Source organism: Nicotiana tomentosiformis, chromosome 8 (assembly GCF_000390325.3).
Source record: "Nicotiana tomentosiformis chromosome 8, ASM39032v3, whole genome shotgun sequence".
NCBI classification, from domain to species: domain Eukaryota; kingdom Viridiplantae; phylum Streptophyta; class Magnoliopsida; order Solanales; family Solanaceae; genus Nicotiana; species Nicotiana tomentosiformis.
In genome coordinates this window covers 99,214,093-99,240,625 of record NC_090819.1, presented here as the reverse complement: position 1 = coordinate 99,240,625, position 26,533 = coordinate 99,214,093, and the positions used below count along the sequence as shown (strand labels likewise).

The 26,533-nt window shown below is 40.4% G+C and overlaps 3 protein-coding genes across 3 annotated transcripts; 2 read left to right on the top strand and 1 right to left on the bottom strand.

Annotated features, from left to right (window-relative positions):
- The first annotated feature begins 1,279 nt into the window (after positions 1-1,279).
- LOC138897883 (uncharacterized) lies at positions 1,280-4,403 on the top strand. The gene is made up of 5 exons (XM_070183904.1): positions 1,280-1,378; positions 1,601-1,771; positions 2,580-2,905; positions 3,563-3,751; positions 3,950-4,403. Exons 1-5 carry the CDS (start codon positions 1,280-1,282, stop codon positions 4,401-4,403), a joined length of 1,239 nt encoding a protein of 412 aa, XP_070040005.1.
- An 8,449-nt stretch (positions 4,404-12,852) lies between these two features.
- LOC138897882 (uncharacterized) lies at positions 12,853-15,967 on the top strand. Its single transcript, XM_070183903.1, has 4 exons — positions 12,853-13,540; positions 14,068-14,370; positions 15,026-15,168; positions 15,836-15,967. The coding sequence occupies exons 1-4, from the start codon at positions 12,853-12,855 to the stop codon at positions 15,965-15,967; spliced, it is 1,266 nt and encodes a 421-aa protein (XP_070040004.1).
- Positions 15,968-18,358: 2,391 nt separating this feature from the next.
- Positions 18,359-19,072, bottom strand: LOC138897881 (uncharacterized). The gene has a single exon (XM_070183902.1). The coding sequence runs from the start codon at positions 19,070-19,072 to the stop codon at positions 18,359-18,361; it is 714 nt and encodes a 237-aa protein (XP_070040003.1).
- Positions 19,073-26,533: the final 7,461 nt, after the last annotated feature.

Below are 26,533 nucleotides of genomic sequence, written 5' to 3'. Positions count from 1 at the left end.
GCAACAAACACAACAAATGCAACATGTACATCAGATGTCTATTTGCTGCGAACTATGTGGTGACAGTCATATGAGTGACATGTTCCCCACGAATCCTGAATCTATATACTATGTGGGGCAACAGAGCAAAGGTCTAATGAATCAGCATGCACAATATGGGAATACTTACAATCCAAATTGGAGGAATCATCCTAACATCTCATGGGGAGGAAATCAAAAGAATCAGAACCAGTATAGGCCCCAAGGAAATTTCAATCAACCTCAGAAACCACCCCTACAAATAGAAGAGAGTACGAATGACTTGATGAAGAAGTTGTTGCTTGATAATCAACAGCTCAGGATCGATTTCAAAAATCTTGAGAGGCAAATGGAGTAGTTAGCAACAAATCAAAACACTAGACCTGCAAGCGCTCTTCCAAGTGATACAGAGAAGAACCCTCAAGTTAATGCAGTTACACTCAGAAACGGGAGGGTACTAGAAGAAGTGCCAAAGAAGAGAAAGGACAAACCTATACCTGAGAGGGAGCTGATCCCTAAGGCAATACACGAGTCAAAGAAAAATGATGCAGGTTCAGAGCCAGTGGAGGCTGCAAGGCCACCACTACCTTTCCCCCAGAGATTGCAGAAAAAGAATGATGATCGCATGTTCAACAAATTTCTCTCTATGTTGAGCTAGGTTCAATTGAATATTCCATTGGTGGATGTACTTTGTGAAATTCCAAAATATGCTAAGTACATAAAAGATATAGTGGTTCACAAGAGGAAATTGACTGAGTTCGACACAGTTGCACTTACTGAGGAGTGCACTTCAAGGGTCCAAAACAAGCTTCCTCAAAAGCTTAAGGATCCTGGCAGATTCACCATCCCTGTGCGAATTGGTAATATTGACGTGGGTCGTGCTCTTTGTGATTTGGGGGCGAGCATAAATCTAATGCCCTTGTCCTTATTTAAGCAATTGGGTCTGGGAGCTCCAAGACCAACCACTGTGATGTTGCAATTAGCTGATAGGTCCATAGCCCACCCTAAAGGAGTGATTGAAGATGTATTGCTGCAAATTGGGAAATTTATCTTCCCAGCTGACTTCATTATTCTAGATTTTGAGGATGATGAATAAGTTCCAATCATATTGGGACGACCTCTCTTGGCTACTGGTGATGCAATAATTAAAGTGAGAGAGGGAAAAATAATTATGAGGGTGGACAACAAGGAAGCAGTTTTTAATGTCTACAAAGCGATCCAACTTCCCCGCCACTATGAGGAGCTCTCTATGATATCTGTTATGGAGGTGGATGAGAAACTTCTTGACACGAGTGTATATCTAGACGATTCTCTAGAAAAAGCACTTATGTTGTTCGATAGCTTGGAGATTGATGATAAGGTTGAGGAGATTATGCATATCCTAGATGCATCTTGTGCTTACATGCAAGGAATACACCCGTTTAAGCCCCTGAATAGGCTAAGTGGATCTCCTCCAAAGCCGTCAATTGAAGAAGCTCCAAAATTGGAGCTTCAACCCCTACCCCCTCACCTTCAATATGCTTATTTGGGTAGTTCTGACATTTTACTTGTTATTATTTCTTCTGACTTGTCTAAATTGCAGGAAGAAAAGTTGTTGAGAGTGCTACGTGAGCACAAGCGAGCAATTGGGTGGACGATGTCTGACATCAAAGGCATTATTCCAGCTTTCTGCATGCATAAAATCCTCATGGAAAACGGACACAAGCAAAGTGTAGAGCAACAACGCCGCCTAAATCCAATCATGAAAGAGGTGGTAAGAAAAGATGTGATTAAGTGGCTTGATGCAGGTATTATATTCCCAATCTCTGATAGCAAATGGGTAAGCCCCGTTTAATGTGTGCCAAAGAAAGGGGGGATGACTGTAGTGGTTAATGAAAATAATGACTTAATTCCTACAAGAACTGTCACTGGATGGAGAATTTGCATAGATTATAGAAAATTGAACAATGCCACCCGAAAGGACCACTTTTCCCTCCCTTTCATTGGCCACATGCTTGATAGGTTAGCTGGCCAGGAATACTACTGTTTCCTAGATGGTTATTCGGCGTATAAACATATTTCTATAGCCCCAGAGGACCAAGAGAAAACCACCTTTACGTGTCCCTATGGCACGTATGCGTTCAAGAGAATGCCCTTTGGTCTCTGTAATGCACCTGTGACTTTTCAAAGGTGTATGATTGCTATTTTTACTGACATGGTTGAAAGATTTGTGGAAGTGTTCATGGATGATTTTTCTGTGTTTGGGTGTTCTTTTGATAATTGTTTAATGAACCTTGATAAAGTGCTTGCTAGGTGTGAAGAGACAAACTTGGTACTCAACTGGGAAAAGTGTCAATTCATGGTACGTGAAGGTATTAGTCTTGGGGCACAAGGTGTCAAAAGATGGTCTACAGGTGGATAAAGCAAAGGTGGAGGCGATTAAAAAATTGCCCCCACCGACATCTATCAAAGGCATTCGCAGTTTCTTGGGCCATGCAAGTTTTTATCGTCGATTCATTAAAAAAATTTCGAAAATTTCTTCTCCATTATGCAGGCTTCTAGAGAAAGATGTCACCTTCAAGTTTGATGATGCATGTCTGAAAGCATTTGAGGAGCTGAAGGGAAGGTTGGTGACTGCACCAATTATCATCGCCCCAGATTGGGGACTGCCATATGAGTTGATGTGTGATGCAAGTGGCATAGCAATCGGAGCTGTTTTGGGGCAAAGAAGGGATAACATATTTCACTCCATTTATTATGCGAGCAAAACTATAAATCCAGCTCAGATGAATTATATAGTTATTGAAAAAGTGTTGCTTGCAGTGGTGTGGGCGTTTGACAAGTTCAGATCTTATCTAGTAGGAACCAAAGTTATCGTCTACACAGATCATTCAGCTATCAGATACTTGTTTGAAAAGAAAGATGCCAAGCCGAGGCTGATTCGTTGGGTCCTCCTCTTGCAAGAATTTGAATTAGAGATCCGAGATTGAAAAGGGACAGAAAATCAAGTGGCTGATCACTTGTCCAGATTAGAAAGTCGGAACCATGTAGCTGAAAGAGGGTCAATCAAAGAAACATTTCCTGATGAGCAGTTATTAGCAGTCACCTCAGGTGAAGCCCCATGGTATGCGGATTATGTGAATTTTATTGCAAGTGGGGTGACACCACTAGAATTAACACCTGATAATAGAAGAAGATTCTTACATGATGTGAGGCTCTACATGTGGGATGAGCCATTCTTATATAGGCAATGCGCAGATCAGTTGGTGCGAATGTGTATTCCTGAGGAAGAGATGAATGCAATATTGCATGGCTGTCATGCTTCGCCATATGGAGGTCATCACGGTGGGGATAGAACCGCCCAAAAAGTGCTACAATCAGGTTTCTATTGGCCAAAATTATTTAAGGATGCACATGCCTTTGTTAAAAAGTGTGACAGATGCCAAAGAACCGGAACTATCATGAGGAAGCACGAAATGCCTTTGCAAAATATTCTGGCAGTAGAGCTGTTTGATGTTTGGGGGATTGATTTCATGGGACCGTTCCTATATTCTAATGGCCACAGGTACATCTTGGTGGTGGTCGACTATGTTTCTAAGTGGGTGGAGGCCATTGCTCTTCCTACTAATGATGCAAAGGTAGTGGTAAGCTTTGTAAAGAAGCACATCTTCACGCGCTTTAGGACTCCAAGAGTGTTAATAAGCGACGGAGGAACTCACTTTTGTAACAAATTGCTGAATAATGTTCTTACAAAGTATGGAGTTAAGCACAAAGTTTCCACTGCCTATCATCCCCAAACGAGTGGTCAAGTAGAAGTTTCAAACAGAGAGGTAAAGCAGATTCTAGAAAAAATAGTAAGTGGAAATAGAAAAGACTGGGCAGGGAAGCTGGATGATGCATTATGGGCATATCGAACTGCATACAAGACTCCCATAGGTACTTCTCCATACAGGTTGGTTTATGGAAAGGCATGCCACTTGCCCGTCGAGCTTGAACATAAAGCTTATTGGGCGATCAAAAAGCTAAACATGGATATGGACTCAACTGGTGAGAATAGGTTGTTGCAACTCAATAAGCTTGATGAATTTCGATTGCACGCTTATGAAAATGCCAAATTATATAAAGAAAAGACAAAGAGGTGGCATGACAAGCACATTCAGCATCGAGAGTTTGAGCCGGGTCAAGAAGTTCTCTTGTTCAATTCAAGGTTGAAGCTATTCCCTGGAAAGCTTAAGTCTCGTTGGGCAGGTCCTTTTGTTGTGGTAAGTGTGAGGCCTCACGGAGCAGTGAAACTGCGTGATACGAGCTCAAGTGGTACCTTCTTGGTAAATGGCCAGAGAATAAAACATTATTGGGGTGGTGACATTGCATGTCACGAGACCTCAGTGGACTTAGCAGATGCTTAAACATGTGTTGAGTCGTGCCGCGACGTTAAATTAGGTGCTCGTTGGGAGGCAACCCAATTTTCACGCTTTCGAAGCATAGTTTTTTCTTTAATAGGCCATAATTTTTTTCTTTGTAGGTTGAAATGGTGTGGAATGTGTGTAATGTATATATTGAGTGCTCGGATAGTCGGGATTGTTTAAAAAAAAAAAAATTGCGAATTGAGCGCTCAGGCCAGCGCCCCACGCTGCCTGGGGCGCACTTTGCAGTAGCTCTGAAGCTTCAGCGCCAGCCCTAGCGTGGGGCGCTGGGCTGGCGGTCCAGGTGAGTAAATTTTTTTTTCTTTTTTCGTTTTCTTTATTTAATTAAAAATATCCTACCCAATTACCCATATACACTCACAACCTAACCCATACCCAATTACCCAAACCCATTCACCCACCTAAATTAAGATAGCTAAAACCCAAAACCCCCCATTCTCTCCAAAAACACACGGTCTCTTCTTCTTCTTCTTCCCCTTTTCTCTCAAGTTCTCATATTCTTCAATATTCCTTGCTCAATTCCATCTCAAGACTCTAAGGTATTTTCTTCTTGTTATCTCTTTTCTTATATTTTGGAAGTTCTTAGAGAATTTGTAGTCTTCTTTCTCCCCCAATCCTCAAACCCCCTAGGTCTCTTAAACATATTTGGATGTTATTGTGGGTGGAATGATTATACACGAAATTGGTGCAAAACTTTGGTTGAGCAGTTGTGTTTGAAGTAGTAAACTATAATTCTCTCTACTTCATGTAAATTTGGGAGGCCCACCTTCTCCCACCATTGTTGAAATAGAAGAGCACAATTGATGCCCACAAAGTGTTTGTCAAAATGCTTAAGAGAGTAAATTTGAACACCGGTGAAGTTTAAGTAGCCGAGTGTAGTTGTATATGAGTTTGGGTGAAGTGTGGGGTGTTGTGGGGGTATTGTATCTTGTTGTAAACTTTTGTAAGTTGTAGTTAGTGTACTAAAATAGTGTAGTAATGTAGACTTTAGCTTTGTTATGCTTGCACTATAGTTAAGTTACGGCCATGTTAGACTAATTGAATTTTATGGCATAGGGAAGTCTAAGTACCTATAGCCTTGTGATGACACATTGGTGCACATTGAATCAATATTATGATTCGATTATACATAGCCTTAGGTTTTAAGTGTGGGGTCATCTTGCCTCTCACGATGACCTTAGGCAACATCTCTTGATTCATTCTCATCTTTGTGTTGGATGAGAATTTCCTTATCATCCACAACACTTAAATAGTTTTGAATAACAATCAATAGGAGATAATATTCCAGGGTCACGGGTTATCTAACAATCATGTTGCATTCTTAGCTTAAAATAACTAATTGATTTATCTGGATTGTTGATTGACAGGGTTGATATTACTCATAAGAATCTGTCGAGTCCTTACTCGCCTATTTAAGCTAACTTAATACCTATATGTCTATGGAATTAAGATTAACAAGAACACATTTACAATTCCTATATTGCAACCGAGCAAGGCAATTAGGTATATGTCTATCCTAATTGCGAATCCGTTCCCCGATGCCCGGGTTTAAGAACTTGCTCTATTTAATTCTATATGCAATCTAGAGTTCCCACTTTCGAGTTTAACTCTAGATTCGTAGATAGTATTTCACTGTTAGCTTCTCAGCAAAATAATTAAAAACAGAATTAAATAAATAACCCAATATGATAAAATCAAATTCGTCAAATTAAACTTCAAACATCAACATTCATGTATACCCATGACCCTAGAACAATAAGTTTCTTAGCCATTCATGTTCATACAATCATAAAAAATAATGTTTTCAAACATAAAATCAATGAATACTAGGAAAGGGATGGAAGAATTGATCAAATCCTTGCTTTCGAGTGTTTTGCGCCTCCCTCCTTTCTCTAAATCACGTCCTCTCCCTCAAAAATAGGTTTAGGTTGGCTTTTATATGAGTTGGGGGCATCTAGGGGTCGAAATAACCGGGCCCGACAAATCTCAGCATGGTAAGAGAGTTATATGCCAACTGGAACGAGAAAAATGACATGTCGTGGGTCAAAGGAAAGGAAATTCCAATGGATAGAAAGCCTTGTGTCATTTTTTGGGAGTTGATAGTCCTAACCCACGAAGGCTTCGAAAGTTCATCAAAAGTCCAAGCTACCAAGCAATCGTCACACACTTTGTGGCGTTGATTCTAATGCAAAATGGACGCGAACTAAGGGAAATATTCACCTTGAAATGCTCCGGTTCGACTTCAACAAAATGGCCAAGGTTTGGCAAAACTTTGTGCAAGATAGATTAATGCCCGTTGAACATAATACTGAGTGCACTCGAGCTCGAGTGTGCGTGATCTACTTTTTGATGACTGGGCGCCCCATAAATGTGGGTGAGCTCATGCTTGGGGAGATGACCCACACCCGTTTTGGAGGAAGGATCAAAAGTTTTTTTTTTTGCAACATCCTGACACAATACATGCTCTCTCGTGGGGTACAAGAGTACCCTGGCTATGATGAGGTAGTGGAGGCACCCACAACATTGTTAGACATCATATCCATGCTAGAGTCCACATCCAAGCTCACCCAAGCTGCTAGGAATGAGAGGGATGAAAATTTCAACAAGTATCTTTACAAATCCATCAATGTTATTATGAGCAAGCTTGGGGTGTCAGATGAGGAGCGCATGCAATTGCGAAGTGATCTCTCCAGTTCTTCCAAGGAGATGTTGGGCATAGCACCAGGCAGTCCCGTTCATCCATTTGAGGATGAAAACACTGACAAAGAATCTGATAATGAGGATGCGGATGATGATGAAGTTATGGGACCAATGGCTTTGGTACCCTTTGGAGATGATGATGAGCCCATTGCCGTAGCTGGTTGGCATCCTGATGAGGCAGACTCCGACTGACAAGGAGTTCTTTCTTTTCACCTTACCTTATTTTCGAATTTATTAAGCATCAGGGACTATGCATTGTTTAAGTGTGGGGTGGAGGGAATACTCCTTGAATTGTATAAACTTTTTAGTGTTATTATTTTTTTTAATCACATTTTAGCTTAGTTTAAGACTAAAATAGTCTAATTAGCTAGATTACAAACAAAAAAAAAATATTTTTTTTTGGGGACTTTTCCCGACGATGGATCTATTGGATAATTTTCTTGAGGGATTAAAGTCCGACTAAAAAATACCAAAAAGATTTTTTTTTGTTTTATTTTTGATAGTTAGGTAGTATCCCTTGGTTTTTCTTTGGACGCCGGTTCTTTTCCAAGGGTGTAGATCGAACCGGGTGTTTTTTTTTTTTTTTTTTGGAGTAGGATAAGGGAGAAAACCGAGATTGCTCTGAGGTACCCGTTGACATGTTTGGTGTTGGCAAGTTAAGTTAGAGCATGCGCTCTGTCGTCCTGCATATATGATTTGAATTGTAATGCCCAAGTAGATTAAGTAGCCTACTCTTTAACGCCTTTTTCTCAGTTGATTGACTTGTATGCCACTAGTGCATTGTTGCTTAAAAATCCTCAATTTGATATGCTTGCTTGACTTGAGAGTCACACAGAACCGTCTTGAGTGAGTCAAGTGTCATGTGTGTGTAAGGATTGTTGATATTCTGTGCTGCCCTGTGTAGTCTAGAACTTGACCCGTGTGTTAATCAACGCAAAATAATTAAGTTGTGCTAGTCTAGGAGATGACATAGGCGTTTCTTGCTTGACCATAAAGGTGCTTGTCACTGACAAATAAAATTCTCCCATTTCTAGCCCCTTTGAGCCTATAGACCGTTTCCTTGGCAACCACATTACAAGCCGTACTCCTAGTTGTTCTTAATTTGAGATTGTTGAACCTTTACCTCCTAAGGCACTTAGTCGCTAAAAGAAGTAAAGGGAGAGATTAGGAAGTGGATTTCGAGTGGAACCATGGAAGGGCCCTTAAGGTGCACTAAAATTGTGAATAAAGGTCACTAGCTTATGAACTTCAATGTATGGAGTGTGTAAAAAAGAAAAAGAGGAAAATTTTTGCAAGAAAGAGCAAACAAAAGTTCAACTAATGTAGAAAGACACACCTCCTAATCCTTCTCACTCGTGCTAGTGAAACCATAGAGGTGCTTGATGGAAAAGAGTGTCATGTTAGTTATGGTGTATGACAAGTGAATGGGTTGAGAAGATATTGCGCTTGAATTGTGAGTGTAGTGTATAAAAGTGCTTAGGAGGGTTAGTCACTATTCCTAAATGTATCCTACACGTCCCTTAGCCTACATTACAACCTTAAAGTCCTAATTGATCCTAGATTTAGCTAGCTTAGATTAGTAGAGGTGTACACTACGGGCAAGCTTATGGTACGACCACGGGATGCACATGAATTCTTTGTGAGAGTGAGTGAATGTTGTTCAATTGTATGATGTCCTTAATTTATGTTCAATGACATACTTAAATTTGTGGACTACTTTGATATTCACTCTTTTGCTTGTGGTGAGGGCACTTGATTTGCTGACGGATTGGTGAAATTGTACACTTTCTTGTGTTGGGTGAGTGCATGTGTTGAGGATGCTTAGTGGTAACGAGTCTTCTCTTGAGGTAAGGTGGTTGTTGAGAGGTTGCTTGAGTTGATTGAGTTGGTTGAAAAACATTGAGTATACTTGGGCTATTTAAAAACGGGAAGAATGTGAAATTTGTGTGTTCATGCTTAATTGCCAACATCGATCATAGTCAAAAGGTAGGTTGTTTGATTGAATTAATTATGAGGTCCTCTTTCATAGTGCTAAGTACGTTTTGGGGGTGCTAATATAGTTCCATTGCTCGAGGACGAACAAAAGTCTAAGTATGGGGTGTTGATAATCGGCTTAATGTATGCATATTTTGATATATATCGCCTCACATTTTACTCATGTCTCGACGATTTGAGATGTTTAATATGATTATTTGTGCTAAATTTTGGTATTTATATGTGTAGGAATCATTCGGATGCAATTTGGGACGAAAAGGCGCGAATTAGAGCAAAATCGGGACAAAATTGCAAAAAGAGAGATTTGAGGGCAGCCAAAATGTTTGAGCGCCAGGGCCAGCGCCCCACGCTGCCCTGGACGCTCAAGACGGAAAGTGTCATTTTTCGACTAGGACTCGGTTATTTCGACCCCTAGACGCCCCCAACTCTTATAAAAGCCAACCTAAACCTATTTGTGAGGAGAGGACGTGATTTAGAGAAAGGAGGGAGGCGCAAAACACTCGAAAGCAAGGATTTGATCAATTCTTCCATCCCTTTCCTAATATTCATTGATTTTATGGTTGAAAATATTATTTTTTATGATTGTATGAACATGAGTGGCTAAGAAACCTATTGTTCTAGGGTCATGGGTATACATGAATGTTGATGTTTGAAGTTTAATTTGACAAAGTTGATTTTATCATATTGGATTATTTATTTAATTATGTTTTTAATTATTTTACTGAGTAGCTAACAGTGAAATACTATCTACGAATCTAGAGTTGAACTCGAAAGTGGGAACTCTAGATTGCATATAGAATTAAATAGAGCAAGTTCTTAAACCCGGGCATCGGGGAACTGATTCGAAATTAGGATAGACATATACCTAATTGCCTTGCTCGGTTGCAATACAGGAATTGTAAATGCGTTCTTGTTAATCTTAATTCCATAGACATATAGGTATTAAGTTAGCTTAAATAGGCGAGTAAGGACTCGACAGATTCTTATGAGTAATATCAACCCTGTCAATCAACAATCCAGATAAATCAATTAGTTATTTTAAGCTAAGAATGCAACATGATTGTTAGATAACCCATGACCCTGGAATATTATCTCCTATTGATTGTTATTCAAAACTATTTAAGTGTTGTGGTTGATTACTAGTATTTCATTACTTGATAGTTTTTAGGTAGTAAATTAGAAAATTATCTATTTTGTAAGAAATCGCTTGAATCGATAAACTATTTGAGTTTGAATTAGTCAAAAGTTAATCATAAGTCTTCGTGAGAATGATACTTTATTCCCTATTCTGTTACTTGACGACCAGATATACTTGCGTGAGTGTGTTTGGTCGCAAAAGTGGTATTATGAAATACACCTCCACCCGCATATATTAGGGTGAGGCGGTAGGACCGCTTTGTGTAGCGATTGTTGTATTATAGAATACACTTCCTGTTACATCTCACGTTTTCGTACGTTAAAGTTTCGTCTTTAGTTAATCTACGTAGACTCGGGGATGATATTATCTTGAGGTTAACGTCTTTATGCTATTTATAACAAGCGATAAGTAAGTGCCGTGAAGGATAAATGGTAAACGAATTAAAGAAAATGAGTTTCGTCGAAGGTGGTCAATTTGGGATATAATACGATCTGAGCCATAATACCCGGTGTTTATGGGCTAGTACCATACAAAGTACCATATGACCATGATAATATGATGTATAAGGTATATTAAAAATAAGTAGTAATTTAACTAATTTGAGACAAATCTTAATTATGTGGGTAATTGGTTAATTATTAGTTTAATGGGATATTAACCATGTAATTAAGGATTTGTGGATAATTTTAGGTGAGGACCACCCTCCCCCCCCCCGGTAGCAAATAGAGTAACACTTAAATGACTCTTGCCTTAGACAAACTAATTAGTAGGCATGGACAACAATCTTAAGGCAATTACACGTAAGAAGTGAAATTATCCTAGTCATCTCTAGCTTATCTTCAATTCATTTTTTGGCAAGGATTATACAGAAAGGAAAAACAAGGAATATAGGTAAGGGAATTTTTGAAGTTCATATGAGACCTCATGCTACTATAGTGACGACAGTCTTAGATTTGTAAAGAAATTCACACGAAATTTCACAGCGTAATAACAACGGGAATTTGCAACTCTAAGGGAGTACAGTGCAATCCTTCTCAAGAATATCATATGGATTTTCCCCTACTCCAGGTATGTTAAGGCTATCTCTTCTTTCTTTTTGGCATGATCTATACGACACAAGAGAAACGAGCAAATGCACAACTTCCATAAATTACTCTATTTGTAGAAATGCTAGAGATGTGTATATTCTTATTTTCCAATAAGTCTTATTATTCCATCGTCTGTTCATGGGTCTCAGAAAATACGTAAGTTGATATAGTCTATTTCATGATATTAATCAGAGGCATAATGGTCTTATGACACTCCGAAGGATTTTATTGATGTACTTATCATGCATTGCATTCATTTACATTGACCCATGATCAGATGGCGTTATATACGTGTATATATGTATAATATATGTATATGGGATATGGGAAAAGGTTACGACGTTATATACGCACCACCACCTGATCAGTTGGTATATGTTGATGATTTTGCCCATAATGGCCGAGATGATATGATGGGATGCCCTCAGAGGCTTGATGATGTTATGTACACCTATACCTATTGATGACACGACATTTACACGCACGTGCATGATATTATAACTGTTTCAGGATTTGCAAAGTTATTTAGACTTACAGGCGAATTTCTTTATTCCATGTTTCATCTATGTCTTTTATGTACTGATTTTCATGCCTTATATACTCAGTACATTATTCGTAATGATGCCCTATTTACCGGGGACTGTGTTTCATGCCCGCAGGTGTAGGTAGGCAAGCTGACGGTCCCCCTTCTTAGGATTCTTGATCAGCGAGAGTTGGCGTGCTCCACTTGATTCGGAGCTGCTTTTGATTTTGGTACGATATGCTTGTATACCTATATGGGTATGACGTGGCCCAGTCCCATCCTTCTACAATTGTATTTTCTATTAGAGGTCCGTAGACAGCTATGTACAGTTGGATAGTATATGGCCTTGTCGGCTTCCAGTTTTGGGTATATAGTTATTTATAGCAGCCTTGTCGGCTCGGCCTACGTATTCTACACGTATATGTACATAAGTCTTTTGGGCAGATTTCCGTCATGTATGTTATTCTCGTAATTCAGCAGATGTTATTCATGTTTATATCTTATACGCATGCTCAGGGGTGTTCGACAGGGAGGACTCGGGCACCCGTCGCGGCCCATCGGTTTGGGTAGTGACAAAAGTGGTATGAGAGCAGTTCTGTCCTAGAGTTGTCTACAGACCGTGTCTAGTAGAGTCTTGTTTATGGGTGTGTTTTGCACCACACTTATAAACAGGAGGCTACTGGACATATAGGATGTTATCCTCTCTTCTTATCTTAGATCGTGCGATATAAGAATTCTTGTTCCTAACGATATGTTATATTTTCAATGATGCCTCCAAAGACTACAACCGTCCAGAAGGGAAAGTCCGTGGCTGGTGAGATTACTAGTCGAGCGCCATGAGTTACCAGGGCTCGGGGAGAGTCTCGTAGTGAGATTCCATCTCAGACTTCATATACCCCGCCCTCTACAGAAGAGCTTTGAGGGGCACCAGCTCCAGCGCCCGCCCCTGTACGTTCAGCTCCTCAGCCAGATGCACCGGGTCAGGAGATGAGAGATGGTATTCAGCTATTAACTCGATTAGTAGTCGCACAAGCTCGACGTCAAGAAGTTGGTATTGGTCATGCAGATAGGTCCGTCAGTGCGAGGGTTCGTGATTTCATTAATTTAGACCTTCCGGTATTCACGGGGGCAGATCCAAATGAGGACCCTCAGGTATTTATTGATAGAATGCAGAGGACGTTGAGGGTAATGAAGGCCACTTTGACTGAGTCAGTTGAGCTAGCTTCCTATAGACTCCAAGATGTCGCAGTTAATTGGTATGAGTCTTGGGAATTGTCCAGAGGTGAGGATGCCCCTCCAGCAGTATGGCAGGAGTTTACAGAAGCTTTTCTTCATCATTATCTGCCACTAGAGCTTAGATGGGCCAGAGTTGATAGGTTCTTGACCCTTCGGCAGGGTAACATGAGTGTTCGAGAATACAGTCTTCAGTTTGATTTATTGGCTAGGTATGCTCCCACTATTGTATCTAAGATGGAGGATCGGGTTCACCGGTTCGTGATGGGGTTAGAGCCACACTTGCTTAACAATTGTATGTCGGTCTCACTTCATCCATATATGGATATTTCTAGTATTCAGGCATACGCTCAGGGTGTAGAGGAGCGTAAGCAGAAGCAGAGGGCCGATCGTGAGCATGATAGGGCCCAGAATAAGAGAGCGAGGTCTTCGGGTCCTTCTGGTGAGTTTTGAGGTGGTCAAAGACCACAATACCTGAGGTATCCATCCCAGCCATCGGCGCACCCCCTCAGTTTGGCGGTAAGAGATTTGATCATTCCATATATTTAGGGCCTGGTCAGAATTTCAGGGCCTCAGTATAGGGGCAAGTCAAGTCAGATGAGGCCGCCCTTGCCACGATGTGATCAGTGTGGTAAGCAGCATGCCGGGCAGTGCCGTATGGGGTTGGGTATTTGTTATACTTGTGGTTATCCGGGCCACGTTATGAGGGATTGTCCGATGAGAGGTGATGCAAGCATAGCTCAGCCAACGGACTCTGTAACTGGTTCGACATCATTAGTACGCCCCCCTGGGAAAGGTTCATAAGCACCAATGAGTCGTGGTAGAGGCAGAGGCGGAGCATTAGCTCGAGTGGTCCTCAGAATTGCATTTATGCATTGGCAGGATGACATGATCAGGAGTCATCGCCTGATGTTGTTACTGGTATATTATCAGTCTTCTCATATGATGTATATGCACTGATTGACCTAGGTTCCACTTTATCATATGTTACTCTGTTGGTTGCTAGTAAGTTTGGAATAAAATTTAAATTGGTTAAACCTTTTGAGGTGTCTACACCTGTTGGGGAATCAGTGATAGCTAAGCGAGTATATAGAGGTTGTATAATAGTATCTCATAGTCGATCTACCGTAGCAGACCTAATCGAGTTAGATATAGTAGAATTTGATGTTATAATGGGTATGGATTGGTTGGCTTCTTGTCATACCAACGTTGATTGTAGATCGAAGATAGTCCGATTTCCATTTCCAAGGGAGCCTGTTTTGGAATGGAAAGGTAATACGACATCGCCGAGAGGTAAATTTATTTCCTATCTCAAGGCAAGGAAGATGATCAGAAAGGGCTATATTTATCACTTAGTTTGGGTTTGGGATGTGGAAGTAGAGTTACCAACCTTTCAGTCCATCCCTGTGGTTAATGAGTTTCCCGATGTTTTTCCCAATGAGCTTCCGGGTCTTCCGAAGGTGCCAAGTGTGTCTCAAAGATAGATTTGAGGTCGGGTACCATCAGGTAAGGGTTAAAGAGAAAGATATTCTGAAGACAACATTCTGGACCAGATACGAGCACTTTGAGTTTTGTGTTATGTCGTTTGTTTTGACCAATGCCCCAGCAGTATTCATGGATTTGATGAACCATGTGTTCAGACCCTTTTTAGATCTGTTCGTAATTATATTTATCGAGGATATGTTGATTTAATTACGTTCAGAGGCTGAGCATGCAGATTATTTGCGTACTATGCTCAGAGTTCTACAAAAAGTGAAGTTGTATGCAAAATTCTCTAAATGTGAATTCTGGTTGAGCTCTGTAGCCTTCCTTGGGCATATCATTTCGAGTGAAGGTATACGGGTTGATACATAAAAGATTGAGGTAGTAAAGACTTGGCCTAGACCCACGACACCGACGGATGTTCGTAACTTTCTCGGTTTGGCAGGTTATTACAGGAGATTTGTTGAGGGATTTTCTTCCCTTTCATCACCTTTGACAAAGTTGACTCAGAAGGGAGCAAAGTTTCAATGGACTGATGCTTGCAAACGGAGTTTCCAGGAATTGAAGGACAAATTGACTTCTGCACCGGTTCTAACGCTCCCAGAAGGGACCGATGGTTATGTTATTTATTGTGATGCTTCGAGCGTTGGATTGGGTTGTGTACTGATGCAACATGGTAAGGTTGTAGCTTATACTTCTAGACAACTAAGAAAGCACGAGAAGAACTACCCGACCCACGATTTAGAGTTAGCCACGATGATTCATGCACTAAAGATGTGGAGGCACTAATTGTATGGCATTTATTTTGATATCTATACGGATCATAAAAGCCTCCAGTATATCTTCAAGCAAAAGGAATTGAATTTACGTCAAAGGAGATGGTTGGAGTTACTTAAAGACTATGATGTTGATATTTTATACCATCCGGGGAAGGCAAACGTAGTAGCCGACGCCCTCAGCCGTAGATCTATGGGTAGCCTGTCATATTTACAGCCAGAAAAGAGGGGAATAGCCCATGAGATTCATCAGCTAGCTAGTCTTGGAGTTCGGTTACTGGACTCAGGTGATATTGGAATTACTATTCAGAATACGACAACATCCTCTTTAGTAACTGAAGTAAAGGAACGCCAGTACGAGGATCCTGTGTTAGTTCATTATAGGGATACCACCCCTCAGAAGGAGAAGACACCGTTTGAAATTATAGAAGATGGGGTCCTCATATATCGAGGACGAGTATGTGTCCCTAATGTTGCAGGGCTACGTCGGCAGAGAAGCTCACTATTCTTGTTATTCTATCCATCCAGGAGTGACAAAGATGTATCATGATATCAGGGAAGTATATTGGTGGGACGGAATGAAAATGGATATAGCGGAGTTTGTTGCTTAGTGTCCTAACTGTCGGCAGGTTAAGATTAAACATCAAAAACCCGGTGGATTATTGCAGGCTATGGAGATTCCAACTTGGAAATGGGAAGTAATCAATATGGATTTCATTGTAGGCTTACCTCGTACCCAACGCAACTTCGATTTGATATGGGTGATTGTTGATAGGCTTACAAAGTCAGTCCATTTTTTGCCCGTTAGGACTACATATTCCGCAGAGGATTATGCAAGGCTTTATATTAAGGAGATAGTACGACTGCATGGTGTCCCTGTATCTATTATCTCAGATAGAGGAGCTCAATTTACAGCTAACTTCTGGAGGTCCTTCCAAAAAGGATTGGGGACTCAGGTAAGTCTTAGTACAACATTTCATCCCCAGACAAATGGACAGGCGGAGCGTACTATTTAGACACTTAAGGATATGTTACGAGCTTGTGTGATAGACTTCAAAGGTAGCTGGGATGATCATCTGCCGCTTATTGAGTTCGCATATAATAATAGCTACCATTCCAGTATTCAGATGGCTCCATACGAAGCTCTTTACGGACGGAAGTGTAGGTCGCCTATAGGGTGGTTCGATGTTGGGGAAACTACGTTAGTAGGACCAGATTTGGTACAACAGGCAATCGAGAAAATTAAGCTTATACAGGAAAGGCTATTAGCAGTTCAAAGCCGTCAGAAGTCTTATGCGGATAATCGATGGCGAGACTTGGAGTTTCAGGTTGACGACTGGGTATTCCTAAAGGTATCACCAATGAAAGGTGTTATGAGGTTCGGTAAGAAAGGAAAACTTAGCCCTCGGTACATTGGACCATATAGGATCACATGCGAGGTAGGCCAAGTAGCATATGAGTTAGACTTGCCTTCAGACTTGGAGTCTGTACATCCAGTCTTTCATGTGTCTATGCTCCGTAAATGTATCGGAGATCCTTCCAGAATCGTGTCAATTGATGATGTTCAGGTCACATAGCAACTATCATATGAAGAAACTTCCATTGCTATATTAGACAGACAGGTTCGGAGATTGAGAACTAAAGACGCAGCTTCGGTGAAAGTACTTTAGAGAAACAACAATGTGGAAGAAATGACTAGGGAGGCCGAGGAAGACATAAAGTCTAGATATCCCTACTTATTTCCTCCTCCAGAGAAGGGTCCGACTGAGACATCACAACCTTAAGGTACGTGTATGGATTCTTGTGTTAGTTATTGTCATTGGTCGTGTGAGGCCATTGTCGTTATTAATTATTGTGGTCCTATGTGGCATTGAATTATTGAGTTTCTACAGGAAGAGTTGGTAGTAGTATTGTTACAAAGGCGACTCTGACAAAGTTATATAGATCCCAGGGAGTTAAACATTCAAGGAAGGATGTTTCTAAGGGGGGAAGTATGTTATATCTCGCGTTTTCGTACGTTAAAGTTACGTCTTCAGTTAATCGACGTAGACTCGGGGATGAGATTATCTTGAGGTTAATGTATTTATGCTATTTATAACAAGCGATAAGTAAGTGCCGTGAAGGATAAAGGGTAAACGAATTAAAGAAAATGAGTTTCGTCGAAGGTGGTTAATTTGGGATATAATATGATCCGAGCCATAATACCCGGTGTTTATGGACTAGTACCATACAAGGTACCATATGACCATGATAGTATGATGTATAAGGTGTATTAAAAATAAGTAGTATTTTAAGTAATTTGAGATAAATCTTAATTATGTGGGTAATTGGTTAATTATTGATTTAATGGAATATTAACCATGTAATTAAGGATTTGTGGATAATTGTAGGTGGGGACAATTCCCCCCCCCCCCCCCAATCCCCCACGTGGCAGCAAATAGAGTAAGACTTAAATGACTCTTGCCTTAGACAAACTAATTAGTAGGCATGGACAACAATCTTAAGGCAATTACACGTAACAAGTGAAATTATCCTAGTCATCTCTAGCTTATCTTCAAAAGATATCAAATTCATTTTTTGGCAAGGATTATACAGAAAGGAAAAACAAGGAATATAGGTAAGGGAATTTTTGAAGTTCATATGAGACCTCATACTACTATAGTGACGACAGTCTTAGATTTGTAAAGAAATTCACACGAAATTTTACAGCGTAATAACAACGGGAATTTGCAACTCTAAGGGAGTACAGTGCAATCCTTCTCAAGAATATCATACGGATTTTTTCCTACTCCAGGTATGTTAAGGCTATCCCTTCTTTCTTTTTGGCATGATCTATACGACACAAGAGAAACGAGCAAATGCACAACTTCCATAAATTACTCTATTCGTAGAATTGCTAGAGATGTGTATATTTTTGTTTTCCCATAAGTCTTATTATTCCATCGTCTGTTCATGGGTCTCAGAAAATACGTAAGTTGATAGAGTCTATTTCATGATATTAATCAGAGGCATAATGGTCTTATGACACTCCGAAGGTAATGCTTGACCCGTTGTCCATTTACTTTGAAAGTTTGAGTCCCGTCCTCCGACTTCATTTCAATAGCGTCATAGGGGGATACATTCACAACTTTGAACGGGCCAGACCATTTAGATTTGAGTTTGCCCAAAAATAACTTGAGTCTTGAGTTGAAAAGTATGACCAAGTCATCGGATTTGAATTCCCGTTTCAAAATCTTCTTGTCATGAACAAACTCCATTCTCTCCTTATACATGGCTGCACTCTCATAGGCATGGAGACGGAATTCTTCCATCTCATTGAGTTGTGTCATTCTTAGGTTAGCAGCTTTGGCCCAATCAAGATTCAACTTTTTCAATGCCCACATGGCTTTGTGTTCAAGCTCCACTGGCAAGTGACACGCCTTACCAAAAACCAACCGGTATGGCGAGGTGCCAATGGGAGTCTTAAATGTTGTGCGATATGCCCACAATGCATCATCTAGCTTCCTTGACCAGTCAGTCTTGTTTGCATTAAAAGTTTTTACTAGGATGTTTTTGATCTCCCTATTGGAAACTTCAACCTGGCCGCTCGACTGAGGATGATAAGGGGTGGCCACCTTGTGCTTGACTCCATACTTTTCGAGCACCCCGGTGAAGGCCTTGTTGCAAAAGTGAGAACCACCATCACTAAGTATGGCCTTGGGGGTACCAAACCGCATAAATATGTTTTTCTTCAAGAAAGCGGCACACTCTTTGCCTCATTATTGGGCAAGGCGATTGCCTCGTCCCATTTGGAGACATAGTCCACAGCTACCAAGATATATGTCATGACATAAGAGCTCATGAAGGGACCCATGAAGTCTATCCCCCACACATCAAAGATCTCAACCTCCATTACAAAGTTCATAGGCATCTCATGTCTGCTAGAAATTGACCCTTGTCTTTGACATTGATCACATGCCTTGACCATTTGATTTGTGTCTTGCTATATCGATGGCCAATAGTAGCCACATTCAAGCACTTTTGCCGTAGTACGGTTTCTAACATGATGGCCCCCAACTAGGGAGTCATGACATGCCTTGAGAATCTGCATTACCTCATCTTCCGTAACACAACGCCGAATGATGTTGTTGGCACAAATACGGAACAGAAAGGGTTCCTCCCAATAGTATTGCCTACACTCGTGCAAGAACTTTTTCTTTTGATAAGTTTCCAATCCCTCGGGAATAAGGTCACTAACTAAGAAGTTAGCGATGTTGGCATACCAAGGGGCGAAGGTGCTAGACAATGCCAATATGTGTTCATCTGGAAAGGCATCGTTAATTTCAAGATCTTCTTTTGGTCTCCCTGCCTCTTCAAGCCTAGATAGGTGATCTGCAACTTTATTCTTTATCCCTTTCCGATCCTTGACTTCAAAGTCAAACTCTTGCAATAAAAGGACTCACCTAATAAATCTTGTTTTAGCATCCTTCTTCTCCATAAGATAGCGAAGAGTAGCATGATCGGTGTAAACTATCACTTTGGACCCCAACAAATAGGCCCAGAATTTTTCAAAACCATAGACAATGGCAAGCAGTTCTTGCTCAGTCACAGTGTAATACATTTGTGCGTCATTGAGTGTCTTTCTAGCATAGTAGACAAGATGAAGGATCTTGTTATGTCGTTGACAAAATATCGCCCCAATAGCTACACCACTGGCGTCACACATGAGTTCAAATGGAAGGGACCAATCAGGTATGACAATAATAGGTGTCGTGGTGAGCTTTGCTTTCAATTCCTCAAAAGCTTTGAGACACTTCTCATCGAATTCAAACTTTGCATCTCTTTCAAGGAGCTTGCACATGGGATTTGTAATTTTTGAGAAGGATAAAACGTCTATAAAACCGGCATGCCCCAAAAAACTTCGAACACCTTTTACTGAAGTGGGAGGAGGAAGCTTGGAAATGATTTCGATCTTTGCCTGATCTAGCTCTATGCCTTGCCTGGAAATTTTGTGGCCCAAAATAATGCCCTCGTCCACCATGAAGTGGCACTTTTCCCAATTTAGCACAAGGTTGGTTTCCTCACATCTTTTGAGCACTTGTCTAAGGTTGTCGAGGCAATTCTCAAAGGAGTCACCAACTACAGAGAAGTCATCTATAAACACCTCTAAGAAATCCTCCACCATGTCTGAGAAGATTGACATCATGCACCGTTGAAAGGTAATCGGGGCATTGCATAGCCCAAATGGCATACGGCTAAAGGCAAAGGTTCCATACGGGCATGTGAATGTTGTCTTTTCTTGATCTTCTAAGGCGATGTTGATTTGGTTATAGACGGAATAACCATCCAAGAAGTAATAGAATGACCTTCTCCTATCAAGCATTTGATCAATAAAAGGCATAGGGAAATGGTCCTTGCAAGTAGCACTGTTGAGCTTCTGGTAGTACATGAAAACTCTCCACCCGGTCACCGTCCTTGTTGGGATGAGCTCATTTTTGTCATTTTGAATCACGGTTATGCCTCTTTTCTTTGGCACACATTACACTGGACTCACCCAAGGGCTATCGGCAGTGGGGTAGACTACCCCGGCATCTAACCATTTTATGATTTCTTTCTTCACCACCTCCTGCATGGAAGGGTTTAACCTTCTCTGATGCTCCACGCTAGGTTTGATCTCTTGCTCCAATTGTATTTTATGCTCACAAATACTAGCGGGAATCTCTCGTATGTCCGCTATTGTCCACCTAATGGCCTGTCTGTGCTCTCTCAGGGTATTCAACAAATGTTCAACCTGCACATCATTCAACAAAGAAGAAACGATCACAGGTAGAGTTTCATTGGAGCCAAGAAATTTATACCTTAAGTGCGGTGGAAGTGGCTTGAACTCAAGTAATGGCGGCTCGATGATTGAACGCTTAGCGAGAGGAGTGACTCTATTCTCTAAGTCAAGAGAAAGTTTCTTTGGTGCATAACTATAGGACCCAAGCCCTTCTAATGCATTTACTGATTCCATGTATCCTTCCATGTCTTCACCATCAAAATTTACCAAAATAGCCGCCAATGCCTCGCCCGGGCATTCTTTTTCCATCTTCACCTCAACTGCATCTTCTACCTCATCAACAATATCAATGACTGAGATACTTTCGTATGCATGTGGAATTCTATACTCTTACTCGCTTGAAAGGTAACCTCATCGTCATTAACTCGGAACGTGATCTCATTTCGTTCCGAATCCATGAGTGCTCTTCCGGTAGCAAGGAATGGTCTCCCCAAGATGATAAGGATTTATTTATCAACAACACAATCAAGGATAACAAAGTCAGCAGGGAGGAGGAACTTCCCCACTTTCACAAGAACATCATCAATAATTTCCACCGGTCTTTTTATTGAACGGTCGGCCATTTACAACCCCATACTTATAGGCCTTGGCATACCAAACCCTTCTTGATTGTAAATAGCAAGAGGCATTAAGTTGATGCTAGCCTCATTATCACAAAGAGCTCGTGCAAAATTGCACAACTCGATAGTTCATGGAATGGTAAAAGCTCCCGGGTCTTCTTTCTTTTGAACGGTGGTTGTTACAATGATGGAGCTAACCCGGTGAGTCACATTCACTACTTCATTCTTGGTGATTTTCTTCTTGGTGATTAAGTCCTTCAAGTACTTAGCAAAATCCTACATCTCTTGAAATGCTTCCACAAATGGAATGTTCACCGATAATTGCTTGAGAATGTCATAGAATTTCTCGAGTTTGCTATCATCAACCCTCCTAGAAAGTCTTTGAGGGAAAAGAGGGGGAGGTATAGGAATTGGTGCTAGAGCTTTTGGTTCCTCCTTTACATTTTCCTTAACCTCTTCACGGTTCACTTCTTGAATTTTCACCTCCTTTGGGAGTCTTTCAGCTTCAACAACAATTGGCACCTCAATTTGTGCCTCAACCTCTTGTTTCGGATCTTCCACTTCGACCACTTTTTCATTCTCTCCTTGAAGTATTTTCCCACTTCCAGTTGTGATTGACATACAATGAGAAGTCGGACCATTCCCATTACCTTTTGGATTTGCTATTGTGTCACTTGGGAGTGTGCCCTTTTGCTTCGAATTCTTCTCTCTTGATAGATATCTCATTTGCATTTCTAACTTTTGTATGGATACGGTGTGAGAACCCACAAGCTCAGTCATGTTCTTCATTGAAGTGTCTGATCTTTCTTGATTTTGCAATACTCTTTCAAGCATGTTCTCCAATTTGAACTCACTTGAAGGACTTTCCTTCCAATGCGAAGAGTTAGAGTGTTGCCCCTTTGGTGGAACATAGGGGTTTGAACTCCTATTTGAATAGTTGTTGTTGTTGTTACTCCAATTACCTTGATTTTAACTACCTTGATCATTTCGCCATTGTTGATGGCCTTGCCCTTGCTAGTTAGACCTCCATTGATTTTGTTGCCCAGGACCTTGGTAGGATTGTATTTGATAACCGCCTTGAGCGTTGTTGACATAATTTGTTTCCTCGTAATCCTCGTTTGACAAGGGTTGCACATCTTCCACAACATTCACTTTTTTTGTTTGGATTTCAGTAAACATCTTGTTCAACACATTGATGTTGGTAGCAAGCCCGGCAATTACTTGATCTCTTTCTTGGTTCTCCTTAATCATGTTATTTAAGGAAGGAGTACCATATGCAATTCCATCTGTAGTGTCTTCCGAGTGCCAAGCTTGGTTATGTTTTGCCATCTTGTCAAGAATTTATGTGACCCTTGCAAATGTTTTATCCATAAAGGATCCTTCAACTGCATTTTTGGCTATGGATTGATTCAAAGGATCCAAGCCCATGTAAAACTTCTCCAACAAGATATTGTCCAGAAAACCATGATTCGGCGATCTCACTAAATATAACTTGAATTGATCCCATGCCTCATGTATATGTTCTCCCGGTAGTTGCTTGAAGAAGAAAATTTTATCCCGGTGCTATGACTTCTTGCTTTGCGGGAACCATTTAGCTAGGAAAGCTCGAACGAGTTCGGGCCAAGTATGAATGGAATTAGGTGGTAGATTTTGGATCTATTTCCTTGCCTCTCCGGTTAGTGAGTACTTGAATACCCTCAGCCTTAGGGCATCATCTGAAACGTGATTCTGCTTGTGCATCGCACACACACCCAAGAAATTTCTGAGATGTTTGTGTCTGATCATCGTCGGTGGAATTTATGTAAAACCCCTCTGCTTTGAGCATTAGGACTAGACTGTGTTCCACCTTGAAGGTGGCAGCATCAACTATTGGAGGGACAATGGCATTTGTATCCTCAATATAGTCATCTATATCCGCAAAAGGGTTCTCTTCCTCTAACTCGGCCATGTTTACCTAGTAACACCAAGGAAAGCAAGTAAAGTGTGATGGAGTAGAAGAAGACGTTAATTAAAGCACACACTAATTAGTAATTTCAAAACTGTATTCCCCGGCAACGGCGCCAAAATTTGATACGCTCAAATTACACTTAAATAAATAGTGTAAGGCGATCGATATCAAATATAATAACCCAACTAGGTTGGGGTCGAATCCCACAAGAAATAGGTAAGAAAAGGTTACTTGAATAGTGTGAATCTTGACTTAAGTCGTAATCCTACTCTGTTAGCTTAAAAGAGAGTGTTATAATTATGAGCTATCGAGAAAACTATTTTGTTATGAGAATGTAATTAATTTGATTAAGAAAACCAGGGTTGTGTCCCCATCAATGGAATGTAATGCTATCGGTGTTAATATGATATATTTCTAATGGAAGATCCTTTGATATGCAAATGGTTTCTAAGTGACTACCCAATATTTCTCAATTGTTGGGTAGTATTTTCTCTTTATGATTTTTCCAAATATAAAAGAGTTGCAATTAAGAATAACCAATTTATGCCAAATATAACCCACTTATTCCTAGGCGATTCTATTAAACAAGGTTTAAAGCCTTGAGTTTTTGATATTCAATTCTACCAAACCCTAACCCACTTTTCCAAGTAAAGATAGAGTGAAATGGAATTAGTTAATGTTTGCAACCACTAACAATAAATGAAGCATAAGAAATGAATAAATATCAACCAACCATTATATATATATTCAATGGTAAAGACCCATTAACATTACACCAATTTAGGGTCCACAACCTTAGTATTTAAAACTAGCTACTCATACTAGAATCCAAGAATAAATCAATAAATGAAGTCATAAAGCTTACAAAGATACAAGATTCTTTCTTCAAAATCTTCCAAAATAATGGTGTATTCAATGCTCTAAAAGTAGCCTCTTTTTCAGACAAGATATCCCATAAAAACCCTAGTAAATCTATTTATAATGGGCCAAAAGTCGGGTTCAAATTTAGACAAAAATGCCCCTGCAAAACACATCTGCGACCGCAGAATGGGTCGTAGATCGTGTATGCGGGCCGCAGAATTACAAGGTTGCTGCATAATTGCATGCCCAGTTCCCCGTCGTAGATCCATTATGCGGTCCGCATATTGATTATGCGACCGTAGATTGCGTCGCAATAAGGGCTCTCGCAGAATCTCATTTGCACTTATGCGGTCCGCAGAAGCATTATACGACCGCATAATGGACCGTATATTTCTCTCTTCAAGAGTTGGACCACCTGCTTCAGTCTGCGGTTGGTTTGCGGCTCGCACAACACTTCTGCGATCGCAGACCTGCCGCATTTCTGCCCTTATGTGGGTTTTTGTCTTCTTTTCCCTGTTCTTGGTTCTTCAAGTCTGGTACACTGCAAAATACCAAAACTTGATAATAAATAACTAAAAATGCTTTAAAAGACAAGTTAAAGTCTAGGTAATTAGTATCAAAAGTGCCAAAATTCTACGGCACATCATCGACTTTGTGAGGCGATTTTCTAATTTTTTGTTTTAGTTTTGATTTCATTAACTAGATTAATTTCTTATAGTTGTATTTATGGTATGTAATTGATTTTGGCTAGCTTTGGACCATTCAGAGTTGGATATTCATGGAAAAGGCATTGTTACCGGTTTATTGAGCTTGGTTCGAGGTAAGTGACTTGCCTAACCTTGTGTGAGGGAAGTCCCCTTAGGATTTGGTACTGTTGTAATATGTGAGCGTCATGTACGTGAGGTGACGAGTACGTACACGAGCTATTTATTGTAAAACCTGATTTATTTTACTGAGTAGCAACCTGTTTTTACTTTAATTTGAGTTATACCGTTTAAATGAGTATTAGTTTATTTTCATTCTTAATTGAACTATTCCAATATGTATAGTTATCCGATTTAGTCTAATATCGCATGTCTACGTGCTTTAACTGCTTATTTGAACTCTGTGAAGCATGCCTAATTGATTTCCTGCTTTTCCTTGTTCTTTATCAGTATAACTGTAGAAATCTTGCTGTTAACTGTTGTATTTATCGGTTTGAGATGTTTGTTTTACTTTTGAGACTACGAGGCGGTTCCTCAGTAGTTCTCCCTGCATATTTACTTTTGAGACTACGAGGCGATTTCTCGGGAGTTCTCCATGCACATTCACTTTTGAGACTACGAGGCGATACCTCGAGAGTTCTCCCTGTATATTTATTTTGGGACTACGAGATAGTATCTCGGGAGATCCCCTGCTGCTTACCCTTGTATGTTGTATTATTGCCTTTTTGTATTTTCTTATATTAAATTCTAGTCTCTTATTATACTGTATATTCTTCTGCCTTATTTATTATTTACTAGTGGGCCTGACCTCACCTCGTCACTACTCGACCGAGGTTAGGCTTGGCACTTACTGGGTACCGTTGTGGTGTATTCATGCTACTCTTCTGCACATGTTTTCATTTGCAGATCCAGGTTCATCATACCAGCCTCGCTATTAGTTGTGCATTTGCTGCTGTTCTGGAGATTTCAAGGTACATCTGCTCACGCCTGCACACCTAGGAGTCCCCATCTATTCTCCCCTATGTCAAACACTTCATGTATTCCTTTTTATTAGACTCTGGTGTATAAAGATGTTATTTTCCTTTTGTAGCTTGTGACTTACGATGTTTCGGGTTATGGGAAGACTGTGTATTTATAGAGTATTGGTTATTGTACATGTCGAGTGGCATTGTTACTAATTATTCAGTTATCCACTGCTGTTAGTTGTCAAGTTTTACTTTCGTTTTGTTATTTTTCGCAATTTGTTAGGCTTACCTAGTCGTAGAGATTGGGTGTCGTCACGACGT